This window comes from Hylobates moloch, unplaced genomic scaffold, assembly GCF_009828535.3.
Source record: "Hylobates moloch isolate HMO894 unplaced genomic scaffold, HMol_V3 SCAFFOLD_15, whole genome shotgun sequence".
Taxonomy (NCBI): domain Eukaryota; kingdom Metazoa; phylum Chordata; class Mammalia; order Primates; family Hylobatidae; genus Hylobates; species Hylobates moloch.
Genome location: NW_026652290.1, coordinates 56251467 through 56265518, shown reverse-complemented (window position 1 = coordinate 56265518; position 14052 = coordinate 56251467). Strand labels below are relative to the sequence as shown.

The 14052-nt window shown below is 39.6% G+C and overlaps 1 protein-coding gene across 3 annotated transcripts in view; it reads right to left on the bottom strand.

Annotated features, from left to right (window-relative positions):
• The window catches only part of CNRIP1 (cannabinoid receptor interacting protein 1), a 34508-nt gene extending 22084 nt beyond the window's left edge, over positions 1 to 12424 (bottom strand). Inside the window, exons 1-3 of one of the 3 annotated variants that reach the window (XM_032177643.2) lie at positions 12246 to 12424; positions 11696 to 11940; positions 9627 to 9777 (exon numbers count right to left, since the gene is read on the bottom strand). In XM_032177643.2, the coding sequence (XP_032033534.1) occupies positions 9627 to 9777; positions 11696 to 11874 (330 nt within the window). In that variant the 5' untranslated portion in view covers positions 11875 to 11940; positions 12246 to 12424. Of the gene's footprint in view, positions 1 to 9626; positions 9778 to 11695 lie in introns of all 3 variants that reach the window. The other 2 variants (XM_032177644.2, XM_032177645.2) reach the window with 2 other exon arrangements.
• Positions 12425 to 14052: the final 1628 nt, after the last annotated feature.

Sequence of the window (14052 nt, the reverse complement as noted above, 5' to 3'; positions counted from 1 at the left end):
TTTGTAGAAATAGGATTTTGCTATATTGCTCAGGCTAGTCTTGAACTCCTGGCCACCTGCGATCCTCTTGCCTTGTCCTCCCAAAGTGCTGGAATTATAGGTGTGAGCCACCGTGCCTGGCCTCATTGTTCCAATTTTAATGATGACATAGGACTCTATCATGATGTATCATGACAATTAGACTACTCCCCCGATATTAGCTATGTCAGTTGCCCTCTAACAAAAAGTGCTTTAATAAATAATTTTGCATATATGTCTACTTTAATAGGGGTGGAACTATTTGCTCAAAAGAAATGAATCTTTATGGCTGTTCCCACATATGGCCATTTTGGTCCTTTTAAAGTACACAAACCATTTTACAATGTTAACAGCAAAGAAGGCATTGTTTAGAAAAATGATTATCATTGGGCCAGGTGTGGTGGCTCACCCCTGTAATCCCAGCACTTTGGGAGGCCGAGGTGAGAGGATTGCTTGAGCCGAGGAGTTTGAGATGAGCCTGGGCAACATAGTGAGACTCCATCTCCACAAAAAATTTAAAAATTGGCTTGGCATGGTGGCATGTGGCTGTAGTCCCAGCTATTCAGGAGTCTGAGGCAGGAAGGTCTCTTGAGCCCAGGAGTTTGAGGTTACAGTGAGCTATGATCATGCCACTGCACTCTAGCCTGGGTTACAGAGTGAGATTCTATTTAAAAAAAAAAAAAAAAAAAAAAAAAACCGATGTCATTGGGAATTACTTTTAAAAAATAGATTTCCTAGTTTACTTTTCACTACCATTTACAAGAATGCACATTTCTACATTTTAATTTAGTTTCTTCTTCTGGAAAATGTTTTGTCAATATTTTTGTTGAAGATTGGTATTTTTAAAATATCACAGACTCTTAAAGAAGTGTCATATTTCTATTGTTTTATTCTCACTTTATACTGTATAGAGACATAGTTTCTTATTTTTATGATTTCTATTTAAAAATCAAGTTAATTTTTCTAGTCTATTTTGATTTTTCCATAATTTTAGATTTTATAATTTAACTTTCCCACCTTATTTAACCTTAATTTATATATTTATACCTATATCATCTTACAAAGAATTTAAGAAAGTGTTAAGCATTTTATAGAAAATGAAAAAATACACATAATGATGGTCTGAAATATAAGCATATTAAACATAATGCTTGGTTTGAGCTTAGATTTGATGCTGGGCTGTCTGCTTGCTGGTGCAAAAATAAACACAGATTGTCAATTATCAGTGATTTGAAAGTTTTTGCAGAACCTTTTTTTTCTACCCAATAAGGCAGCACATGACTAGATGAACAAGAGAGATGCCTGCCCTCTCCCCACCCCTTTCAGTGAGCACTGAAATATCTCAGGTGCACCCACACTTCAGAAAACAGTCCGAAAAAGAAGGAGTTAAATCATCTCATCATTAGAAGGGAGAGAAATACTCTCAGTTTCCCAGAAGAAAAAAAAGTTAAAAAGCCTTTCAAGCTCTAATTTGTAACAAAACAAAACAAAACAAAAAATGAAAACACTCTACATGAAACATTTAGGGCATTTAGCTGTGAGCTGTTTTTACACACAGCTGTTTATTTTATTATTATACTTTAGGTTTTAGGGTACATGTGCACAGTGTGCAGGTCTTAGAGCAAACTTTCATAACTTTTGAAAGCCCAGTGTCAATGTGCAACTCAGTTAAAGTGCTTCTAAACTTGTTTAAGGGTGTTGTTTTTGATGGCTTAACTGGTCTATCAGTAGCATTTAATATTTCTAGAGGTCTGAAAATACATTTAAAAATTCCGTAGAAATGGATGTTTTCTTCAGAAAAACTAATAGTCACTCAATAAAACCCCCAAAAGGCAAAAGTCATGGGCTAAATTGAGAGTTCAAGACATTCCTTCTAAATATCTTTATTTTTGGTCCTGACTTTTATGGGAAATTTCTGTCAGACTTTCAAGTAACAGTTAAGTCCTGTGGTGTGTAAACTGTTTCACAGCATAAACTATAAAAAATGTTCCTAATTCACTTCGCAAAGCTATTAACCCTAATACCAAAATTTAAGACTGCAAAGGCCTTCTAATTGTTCTTTGCTTTTCTGTCTCCCCTTCTAATCTAAGCACTGGTACTAGAGTGCTTTTAAGGTGCCTATCTTCTCACATTACCAGAAAGGGGTACTACTCAACCCCTTGAAAGCCTGACAGGAGAAAATAACAGCCCTATCTGTTGGAAGCGGCAGAAGACAGCATCAGGACTGGCAGAGAAGCTGGAAATAACCTAGAAAATCCCGGAAGAAAGATCTGCAGAAGGAACAGAACCCCAAATCTGACTATAAACTCTGCTGTAATCCCTAGCTAACTGCATATGAAGGATAGTGGGACAGGGACACCCTCCAGGGGCCACTGAAACAGCAGACAAACCAGCAAAAAGTCAATCCTTGAAAGATAAAGTTGTGCTAAGATTAATAGTTGCTTTATATTTACGTATGTATGTATGTATGTATTTTGAGTACACTCCCTAACCTCAGAAGTAGGTGTCAGAGTAAAGAGTTTTGGATTGGCCAGGCATGGTGGCTCACTCCTGTAATCCCGGCACTTTGGGAGGCCGAGGCAGGTGGATCACTTGAGGTCAGGAGTTCGAGACGAGTGTGGCCAACATGGTGAAACCCCGTCTCTACTAAAAATACAAAAATTAGCCAGGCGTGGTGGCACGCGACTGTAGTCCCAGCTACTCTGGTGGCTGAGGCAGGAGAATCGCTTGAACCTGGGAGGTGGAGGCTGCAGTGAGCTGAGATCGCGCCACTGCATTCTAGCCTGGGCGACAAAAGTGAAACTCAATCTCAAATAAAACAAAACAGTTTTGGATTGACGGAGCAGCTGGAGAAATAGGGGAATGGGGAACACCTCAGGGTGGTTATATCCAAAAATCTCAGTATAAGCTGTCCAGTTCCTTGGCTGATTGCTAAGCTCCATGGGCATAAAACAGACCAGGCTAGAAAAGCAGCAACTGGAAGTTATAAAAACTGAGCAAAGAGATCAGCTGCTGCATACTGCTGGAAGACAGAACTTGAAGTTTGAGTACAGGAATGTTCACTGCCAGCTAGAATACAAAAAACCAGTAATATCCAGGAGAATAAAGCAGAAACTAGAGTTGGTAATAAACTATCCACAATGTTAAGTTTGTAGCCAAAAATTACTAGACATGTAATGAAACATGAAAGTGTGACCCATATTCAAGAAAAAAAGTCAGGCTATAGTAATTTACTCTTAACTACAGCCAGGTGTTGGATTAAATACTTCGAACCAGCAATTACAAATGTGCTCAGATAAATTAAGGAAAACATGGTCTCAATTAGCCAAGATAAGGAATCTTGAGAAACTGAAACTATAAAAAAGACAAATGAAAATTCTAGAGCTAAAAAATATTATAGAATTTAGAAGATAAGCACAAGACTAGAAATAGAATCAGTGAACTTAAGGATATATCAGTAGAAATGATCTAATCTGAAGATACACTAAAAAAAGAAAGAAAATTGAACATGTCCTCAAAGACTTATGGGATAATACCAAGCTTTTCAACATATGTTTAGTTGGGGTCCTACAAAGAAAGGAGAGAATGAAATATTAAAAAAGTGTTTAACAAAACAATGGTTAATAATACTCCAATTTTGGTGAAAACATTAACCTCTAGATTCAAGAAATTCAGTGATCCCCAAGGGGGAAAAAAACCAGTTAAGATGCATCATAACGAAACTACAGACAAGCAGAACTCTATAAAGGGATCATTTTACTGTATATGTATTATACTTAAATTAAAATATTTCAAAGCAAACAAGGAAAGGGAATAAGTATAGGATTAGACAACAATGAAGTAGAAAAACAGTGAAGCATGTGAAAAAAAAAAAGCTAGGATTGTGAAAAGGCCAGTAAAACTGAAATCTCTAGCTAGACTAATCAGAGGGGAAAAAAATACAAATTTTGAATATCAAGAGTGAAAGAGTAGGTCGGGCATGGCGGCTCATGCCTGTAATCTGAGCCCTTTGAGAGGGCAAGGTGGGTGGATCACGTGAGGTCAGCAGTTTGAGACCAGCCTGGCCAACGTGGCAAAAGCCCGTCTCTACTAAAAATACAAAAAATTAGCCGGGTGTGGTGGTGCACACCTGTAATCCCAGCTACTTGGAAGGCTGAGGCAGGAGAATCGCTTGAATCTGGGAGGCAGAGGTTGTAGTAAGCCAAGATTGCGCCACTGCACTCCAGCCTGGGAGACAGAGTGAGACTCCATCTCCGGAAAAAAAAAAAAAAAAAAGAAAAAGGATCAAAGAGTAGACATTATTAGAGATTCTAAGACATTGAAGAATGGTGGAGATTATAAACAACTTTATGGCAATGAAGTTGACAATTTAATTGAAATAAATGACTTCACAGATAAATTACAAAAACTCAGGAAATAAAACCTGAATAGCCCAATATCTATTAAGGAAATTGAATTTGTAATAAAAAATCTTCAAATAAAGTATAATCTATGCCTTCATTGGTGAATTCTGACATTAAGAAAAATATCATTTCCATATAAACTCTTCCAGAAAATAAATGAACACTTTCCAAATCATTTTATGTAGCCCCATTACTCTGATACCCAAAACTAGACAAAGACATTATAAGAAAAGAAAACCATGGACCAATATCCCCTCAGAACACAGATGTCAAAAATCCTTAACAAAATATTAATGAATCAAATCCAGTTATACATACCGAGAATAAACCATGACCAGTGTTATTTTACCTGGGAATTCCAGGTTATTTTAACATTGAAAAAGCAATGTAATCTACCATAAACAGAATAAAATACCTTATGATCATTTCAAAAGATACAGAAAAACTATTTGAAAACATGTTATAATACGTTCATGATAAAAAACACTCAGTAAACCAGGAATAGAACTTCCTTAACCTGATAAAAAGATTTACAGTAAAGAACCTTACAGCTACTATATTTTGTATTAAAAAACAGAATGCTTTCTCCCTTAGACTGAGGGACAAGAATGTCCACTCTCACCATTTCTATTTAGCAGCATACTGCGAAGGTCCTAGCCACTGCAATTAGGCCATAAATAAAAGGAATACAGATTGGAAAGAAAAGAGAAACTATTTACAGATGACATGATAGCATATTTAGAAAATCCTAGGGATCCTCCAAAAACAGCTATTAGGATTAGTGAGATTAGTGAGATTAGCTAAGTCTCAGGATTCAACACCAATATACAAAAAATCGATGTTATTTCCATATATCAGCAAAGATTCCATTTATAGAATTTAAAAAATATGAAATAATAAATTTAACAAAATATGTATAAAGTCTGTAGAGGAAATACTGTAATATATTGTGGAGAAAATTAAAGATGACCTAAGTGATATTTCATGTTCATGGTATAGAAAACTCTATATTAAAGATGTCAAATATCTTTAAGTTGACCTATAGATTTAATGGAAACTCTATATCCCAATTTTTGGAGGAACTGACAAGCTCATTCTAAAATCTATATAAAACACAAAGGACCTAGAATAAACAAAATAACTTTGAATAAACAAAGCTGGAAGATTTATGCTACCTGTTTTAAGGACTACAATATAGATCAAACAAGAGTGTTTTGGGTCTTCTATGCCTTTGGCATTTCCAAATTAAAAAGACATACATTGAGTATGTAAAGCAACTAGAATTCTCATACACTGCTAGTGGATATACAAAATGGTACAACAGTCTGGATATTTCTTACATAGATAAACACATACTTACCATGTGATTTAGCAATTGTCCTCTTAGGTATTTACTCAAGAGAAATGAAAATGTGTTCACACTGAGACTTATGCTCAAATGTTCACAGCAGCTTTACTCATAATAGCAAAAGCTGAAAATAACCCAGATGTCCATTTATTGGTAAAGAGAGAAATTATGGTATATCCACACAACGTAATGTACTACCCAGCAATAAAATGAACCAACTACTGATATGTGCAACATAGGTGAATCTCAACATTATACTAAGTGAAAGAAGTCAAACAGCACTGTTCTGTTTACATGAAATTCTTAAATAGTTAAAACTAACATATTGAGATGGCGAGCTCAGGATAGGTTAGGTTGGGAGGAATTAACTGCAAATAATTTTCAGGGTAACAGAAGTGTTCTGTATCTTTATTGGGGTGGTGATTACATAGTAGCAACTACTTGTCAAAACCTACGTAACTGTAAAGTTGGTGCATTTTATGTTAATTATATCTCAAAGTTGATTTCAAAAACTTCATTGAATTCCTATAGTCATTAGGATAAATCCAGTGGCAAAAAGGTTCTATATCATCTAATCCCTACTTACCTCTCTGGCTTTATCTTGTACCGTCTTTGCCTCACTCTATGCCCGCCATGTTGGGCTTCTCATCCATTAGAACACATATGCTGTCTCCAGCTCTTGACTTTTGCAACTACTTGTTTCTCAAATGCTCTTTCTTTCCCCAACTCTTATTCATCCTTCATTTTTTCCTCAAGAAAACCATCCCGCAAATCTCGGACTAGGATAAGACCCTTGGTATATACTCTAACAGCATTACTTTTTTGCTATACTTTTCATATTAGCAATTATTTAGATTATTGATAATCATGTATAAAGTATGTTTCCACCCTTGAGATCAGAAGTTTTATGAAACCCGGATTATCTATTTTGTTCACCACTCTTCCCCGTGTCCCTGATATACAGGAAATCCTCAAATATTTGCTGATAAAGCAAGCAAATTTTAAAAATCTAAAAATTCTAAATAAAAGAACCTATAGAATTTAGCAACATATTAATAACACATGTTTAAGTAGGGCTTATTGTAAGAAATAAGGTTTAGTATTTGGAAGTGTATTACTTTATGTAATTCATCAAATATATCAAATAAGATAAATTATCTCCAACTACTGCTACTAGCTGTAATTGACTGCTAGTAGCAGTCAACATTATTCTAGAAACATTAGACAATGCAATACAACCAGGAAAAAAAAAAGAGACAATTATATTCAGATTCTGACCATCTATATGAAAAACCCAAGATGATTAGCTGAAAAATTTTAGTAAGCAAGTTCAGTAAGGTGGTCAGTTACAAAGTATATGAATACATATTATGAAAACAGTGTATTTAAAACAATGCAGTATTGGCATAACAATAGATCAATGGAATAGATTAGGGAGTATAGGAGGAGATCAAATTTTTGCAATATAAGAAATTTCTATGAAACTGACCTTTGGAGAAGTATAGATTTAAATAATTGTATTAGGATATTGTGGGCAAATATTTTCCAATATAAAAGTATGAACTGAAATAATATCTAAATCTGTAATTCATCTAAAATTTAACAAATGAGACCATAAGAGTTCACATGAAAATACACAAATGCCACTGTGTGTATGTCTATATATAATTAATTAATCTGGGAGTCAAGGAAGACTTTCTAAACTGGATCTTAACTGCAAAATAATAAAGGAAAAGGCTAACATGTTTGACTACAAAATTTATAGTTTATATCGTAAACAAAGTAAAAATGCAAATATTAAATGAACACTCAAGATCTGATAAAAATGACGATTTTAAATTTATAAAGATTTTTCAAAAAATCAATAAGATACACTTAAGCAGAAAAATGGGTGAAAACTATGAACATATAATCCATGAAGGAAATACAAATAGTAAATGAACGTCAGGATTTCAAATTAACAGTAAGTAAAAATTGAAGTATTTCAATCAGATTAAAAATATGTAAACATGACAAACTATACCTAGTGCAGAGAGAAATGGATACTAAAATACAGATGATAGGAGTGTAAATTGCCTAGCTTTTCTGGAGGTCAGTGAGGCAGTCTTATAAAATGCCTTAACATGCACATTTCTTCTAGGAATCAAGAAAACATTAGACAATTGTACAGTGCTCAGTGATTTGTAATGTGGTTTTCTTTATAATACCAAAAACCAGAAATAATCAGCAATAAGTGGCTGAGGATAATTTGATACATTCATAAAATACAATACCCAGACTTTAAAATGACATTCCATATATATATGGGCATATATTTGACATTGAAAGATGTATACAAGTAGAAAAAAAGTACATATATGGAATGATACTCAAATATATATATTTAGTGACAGGGTCTTACTCTTGTCACCCAGGCTGGAGTGCAGTGGTGTGATCATAGCTCACTGCAGCCTCAACCTCCTGGATTCAAGTGATCCTCCTGCCTCAGCCTCCCAAGTTGCTGGCATTACAGATGTGGTATCACCACACCCAGTTAATTAAAAAAATTTTTTTAGAGATAGGGTCCCACTATGTTGCCCAGACTCACACATATATATTCAAAGACATAGAAACAACTTTCTAAGAACATTTATTGACATGTTAACACTTCTCTCTTGCGGGAATTATACATTTCCCTCATTTTTGTATTTTTCCCTGTTGAAGGTTGATAGAACAACAGGGCACTTTCTAAAAATAGTTCAAACATCGGAGACAAAGGGATGAACTGCTAGATTATTTCCTTATGTGACTGTTGTGGTTTTTAAAAGTATATTGGGGACTGGGAACACTTTAAGGTTCTAAAGGTTAGATAGGCATTTCTCAAAGTGCATTCCCACACCATCCTCTTCAGGATCTGGTATGCTTGCTAAGAGTTTCTCTGTCCCCACCCTAGCTCTACTGAGCTAAGATCACTGGAGAGGGAACCTAGGACTGGAATTTTAAACAAACTCCCAAGGAGATTCTCCTGCATACTGACATTTGAAAACCCCTGTGATACTTCCTATAAAGCTAGAGGGCAGACAGTTGAAGGTTGTTCTTGCAGAGGGAAAAGGCTGACCAGTTTGCAAGCAGCAGTTTAGGTGAACTTTCCTTTTCCTGTGCTTTAGCAAGCTTGCTTCATCACCTATTTATTAGGTTTGCACATACAGTTAAATCTATGTCTTGACTCTATCCTTTCTACCAATTTGTTTTTTCTTACTTGGGGCCATATTACCAGAGTATATCATTTTATTATATATGATATCTGATAGGATTACCAGATATCATATATAATAGGTATATTATATATAATATAGGTGTATATATATTATATATTATATAGGCGTATATATAATAGGTGTATATTATATATAATAGGTGTATTATAGGCTATTATATATAAGAGGTGTATTATTTCCCATGACACGTTTTTTGGCTCCTCCATTTAGCTTTAAGTAGCAAAGTGTCATTCAAATCAGCTTTCTCTTAACCAGAAAATTGTGGCCTACTTGGAATCAGAAACTTTTCACGGCCAATTATCTAAACCAGTTCTGATGCAGACTAAACTGGGAAAATGGCAATATAGGTACTGTTTCTTCCAGAACCATCTGCTTCTACTTATGGTGTCTTTTCAGCATCTACGGGGTCGTCTGTCATGCAAAAGAGCATTAATTAAGTAGTTCTCTCTCCAGCAGATACTTGAAGGAAATCCACAACTCAATTTCCACAGTAATTGGCTCCCAACACACCTTTTCTTAGAGAGAGCTAGTGATTGTTTTCTTTTCTGTGGTTTCCATTTTCCATGGCACCATACTCCTATACCCCCAAGCAGGCCTTACCGGCATGGTGATCTGGATGGGTTGCCGTTCTCCACTCTTGGTTGGGGTCACACCTTCTGTGTCATATGTACCCGTATAAACAACTCTGTCCCCATCAGGCTCTTTAGACTTCAGTTCCAGTGGGACAAGAACACCGCCAATGGAAATATTCCTGCAATAGACTTGAGTTGACCACATACGGTTGAAATTAGCCTAGGCACCCTGTCCTGTTTTGGACCAAAACTCTAGGCAGGAAACTTACAGGGTTTCGCTAAGGGGGGCACTGTGGTGTGGGAGAAAGTTCTGCAAGTTCAGGAGGCAGTGCTTCTCCTATTTATGGATTAAAAACCTACCTATCCCCAGCCCCAGACGTTAGGATTCAGTTGGCCTGGGATGTAGTTTGGACACTGGTACGTTTATTTTAAGGTTATCTAGGTGATCTTAACATGCAGGTAGGATTGAGAATACTGATCTCGTCCTCTATTATTTTTTTTCTCCTGTTGCAACAATCAGGGGTCCTATGATGTGGAGTACCTCAAGCCTTCTACACCATCATCTCACTGGCATCATTCTTTTGTGTTAGGATAATGGTTCTCAAAACCAACTCCCTGGACCAGCAGTATCAGCATCACCTGCAGACCTTAGAAAACAAATTCTTAGGCCCTACCATAGACTAAACTAGAAACTCTAGGGACAGCTCCAGCATCTGTGTTTTAACAAGCCCTCCAGGTGATTCTGATGTATACTCAGGTTTGAGAACCACAGGGTTAGAGTTGAGAAATCCTTGATAGCATTAAAATGTAACCAGAAAAAATAGTTTTATTCCTAACAAATTAACTTTTAGATTAGTTTGAACACTAGAGGAATACTCTAAAAAAAAAAAAAGGAATATATTAACAGATAACTCCGGGGATAAGGTTGGCAGGAAAGAAAGGAAAGGAAAAGCCTGGATTATATCCAGGTGCACAGAACACTGGGAAATGTGAGAATAAAGGATGCATGGAGCTGTGGGGGATGCTGACAAATAGATGAACCAGGAGTACCAGAAACCATCCAAATTTGGTTTTAGGTCCTTGCACCTTGGAAAACTAATACAAGTTTATTGAATTAAAACGTAAGCTATAAGTAGTATCTGATGAATTCAAAGTCCTTCCACCCCCGCAATAATGCCCACCATGTAGTAGATACAATAAATGCTGGTTTATTTTCTCTCTGCAGACTAGACTTTGGTAGGTAGAAGCTTAGGTAGAAGCGAGAGGTAAAGAGCTCCACCCGCAGTTCTTCCCGGTAGGCTACTGCATGCTCCCACACAACTTTCCCGCCAGAGGTCTACTGGGTGCATCATCCAGCGGTCGCTGGGAAGAAATCGTCCCTGCCATGGATAAACCAAAAAACATCCTCTTGCTGTGAGAATGTTGCTAATCCCAGGCACCATCAGCAGCCTGAACAGACAACTCAGGAGAAAAAGAAAAGCATACGGCATGGAAAACCGTGAAACTAGGCCAGAGAAGGGGCGGCCATTCTCTTACTAGTGTCTGCTGCTCCATCCCAGGGTCCCAGACACGGAATGGCGAAGGGAGCGGGGAGCATCCCTCAGGGAGCCCCAGTAACCACCCCTCCCCTGCCTTTCCACCTCATTCCTCCTTTCTCCCTTCTTCAGCCTTGCGGGCAGACCCGGTGGGCCGTCTGGACCGCGCGCAGGAGGGCTGGGATTGCGGTGTGTGAACCCTGCGGACCTCTCCCATCTGCTCCACCCCGACCGCCTGCGGTTTCGCACCCAAGGCTGGACAGAAGGCAGGAGAAATTTATAAGAAACAGACAAGCAAAAACCCTGGCTTCTTGTCACTGATTTTAAAGTACCCACTGAGGTCACTGCGATGGGTGGAGGGAAGCGAGAATGGAGGAATACAAGCCAAAGGGAAGGAAGGGGACGAAGGCGGACAGGGAGTGACCTCTTCCTCCAACCCCCGGGCCCGCTGGGAGCGGCGCGAGGCCAGAGGCCCCTGGGAGGCTCGGGCTGTCCTGGGGGCCTCAGTCCTCTGCCTGTACCCCATGGGGGACCCTGCTGCCACCAGGCGCCCCGCACTCACTCGACCTGCAGCGTGCTGGGCTTAATCTTCACCTCAACCTTGTAGGAGGAGCCGGTGAGCAGCTTGATGGTGCGGTTCTGGCCGAAGCGCTGCCCGTCCACCTTGTAAAAGACCGGGCCGTCATTGGGCTGGATGCGCAGCGCGATGGAGAGGCGCACGAGGCCCGGCAGGTCCCCCATGTCTGGGCGAGGGTCTGGCGCGGCGGCTCCGGGGGGCGGAGGACAGCGCGTGCTGCGGCCGAGTGGCTGGAGCGCGAGGGGCGGAGAGGAAGCGCGGGGAGGGTGAGGGAGGTGGTGGAGCTGAGGCTGCCGCTAGGAACCCGCGCTGTCGCCGCCGTCCGCCCGGGCTTTTGAGGAGCAGCTCCTTAGGCTGTGGCCCCCCTCCCCACTCGGCGAGGAAGTGGGCCCAAGAAACGGCTCCAAGGCCTCGCGCTTCCCCATCCCCCGCTCCAGTGCGGCGCCCTCCGCGCACCCGAAGGCTCGCTCTGGCCCGCAGGCCGCCGCGCACATCCGCGCAGCTGGGGGCGGGGGAGTTAATCCTGTTTACGCACCACAATCCCCTTCAGCTGGGGAAGCAGACATTTAGGCTCCTCCTAGAACAGCCCCGGGCAGGAGGAGGAGAGGCTTGGGAGGCACTGGGAAGGCGCTGGAGTTAAGCGACCACTATGCCAAGGAGCGAGACCCCCAGAATCTGGATACCGCCTCGGCCAACTACGTGAGGTGGACACTGCTGCTGGCGGATACGGCGCCAGCCAGGCGGGAGGAGGCTGAGGGTGGGGGGAAAGGGAGGCGGGAAGGGGGGGACAGGAAACCGCTAGCCGGTGATTTAAATTTCAGGAAATATGAGTCTTTCCAAAGCTTAGGGGAAATGGCCGAGGAAAGGCGCAATTCCACGTGATGGAGCCACACTGAATTAGGAATGGATGCAAGAGAAAGAAAATAACCATATTCAAGGAGCTACATCTTCTTGTGGGTGTACGTTTCCATTATACATATGCTCGTCTCAAAAATGACACATACATAAATATATGTAATGAATCACATATATTTACACAGATTTTGAAGGGTGATCTGTTAACCCTGTAAAAGGCAACTGACATGAGCCTAAGGCATTCTGGTGGCAAAATGGCCAAGAGGTGGGATGGGTCAAAGGATTATTGGCAGGGCGCCCTATGCGACACCGCAGAGTTTAGATTCGCATATTAAGCGTGATTAGACAGTTTTCGCGGCAGAGGTCGGTTGACAGCTGACTTTTGGAAGCGAGGGGAGACTCGGGGTGAGGACTGTACTGAGAATGGCTTCCCAGAGCAGAGAGAGCACCTGCTTCAGCACCACCCAGGTGGATAGTACCAGAACCAGGGAGCACACCTGGCTAGTGAGAACAAATGGGTAGGGATGCGTTTGCTTGGCAGTTTTTGTTTAACCCAAGTTAGACTGCTTTTTTTTTTTTAAGAAATAATAAGCTATACATATAATATATATGTAATATGGGTGTTTATTGCAACATTGGTTGCAAAAATAATAAAACCTAAATGAAATGTTAACCAATAAATAAATGGCTGAATAAGTTCTTATATACCCATACTGTAGAACGTTACACAGCTATCAAAATAATGAAATACAGGTTGCATTGGCAAACACATAGGCAAAAACTGTTAATGATAAAAGTGGGGTGGCTGGGAAACAAAGCCTGAGGGCGAGGATTTTGTCTGTTTTGTTTGTTGCTGTTTCCCCAGCATGCCAAAACAGTGCCTGACACATAGTAGGTGCTCCAGAAATCGTTGTTGAATTGACTTATGGTTGTGGTCTTAATCATGTCCATATGTAAATTCTTTCGTATCTTTAAAATTAATTAGATCCTTGTGATTTACCTGGAATGATGAAAGGAAATCTAATTGCAAGTAGCATCTCTAGTGTTTTAGAACAATGAAAATTTAAAAAGAATATAAATGCGTATGTTTGTATTAGCTCTTTTAAAAGAATGAGAGAGTTACACAGTAAACTTAATGTTGGTTATTGTGATGTATGAGTAGTGGAAAGAGGGTGAGTATCTTTTTGGGGTCATTTAAAAGCCTTTTTGGAAATTTTGCCTTTTTTCCTCAACCTTTTGTTTAGCAACCCCACAATCTCAAGCCAACTTCCACCTGTGTATCAAAAAGAGCATTGGACCTGGAGGAGGATGACTCCATTTTAAAACCTGGTTCTAAGGCCGGCATGGTGGCTCATGCCTGGAATCCCAGCACTTTGGGAGACCAAGGTGGGCAGATCATTTGAGGCCAGGAGTTCAAGACCAGCCTCACCAAAATGGCAAAACCTGTCTCTACTAAAAATACAAAAAATTAGCCAGGCGTGGTGGCG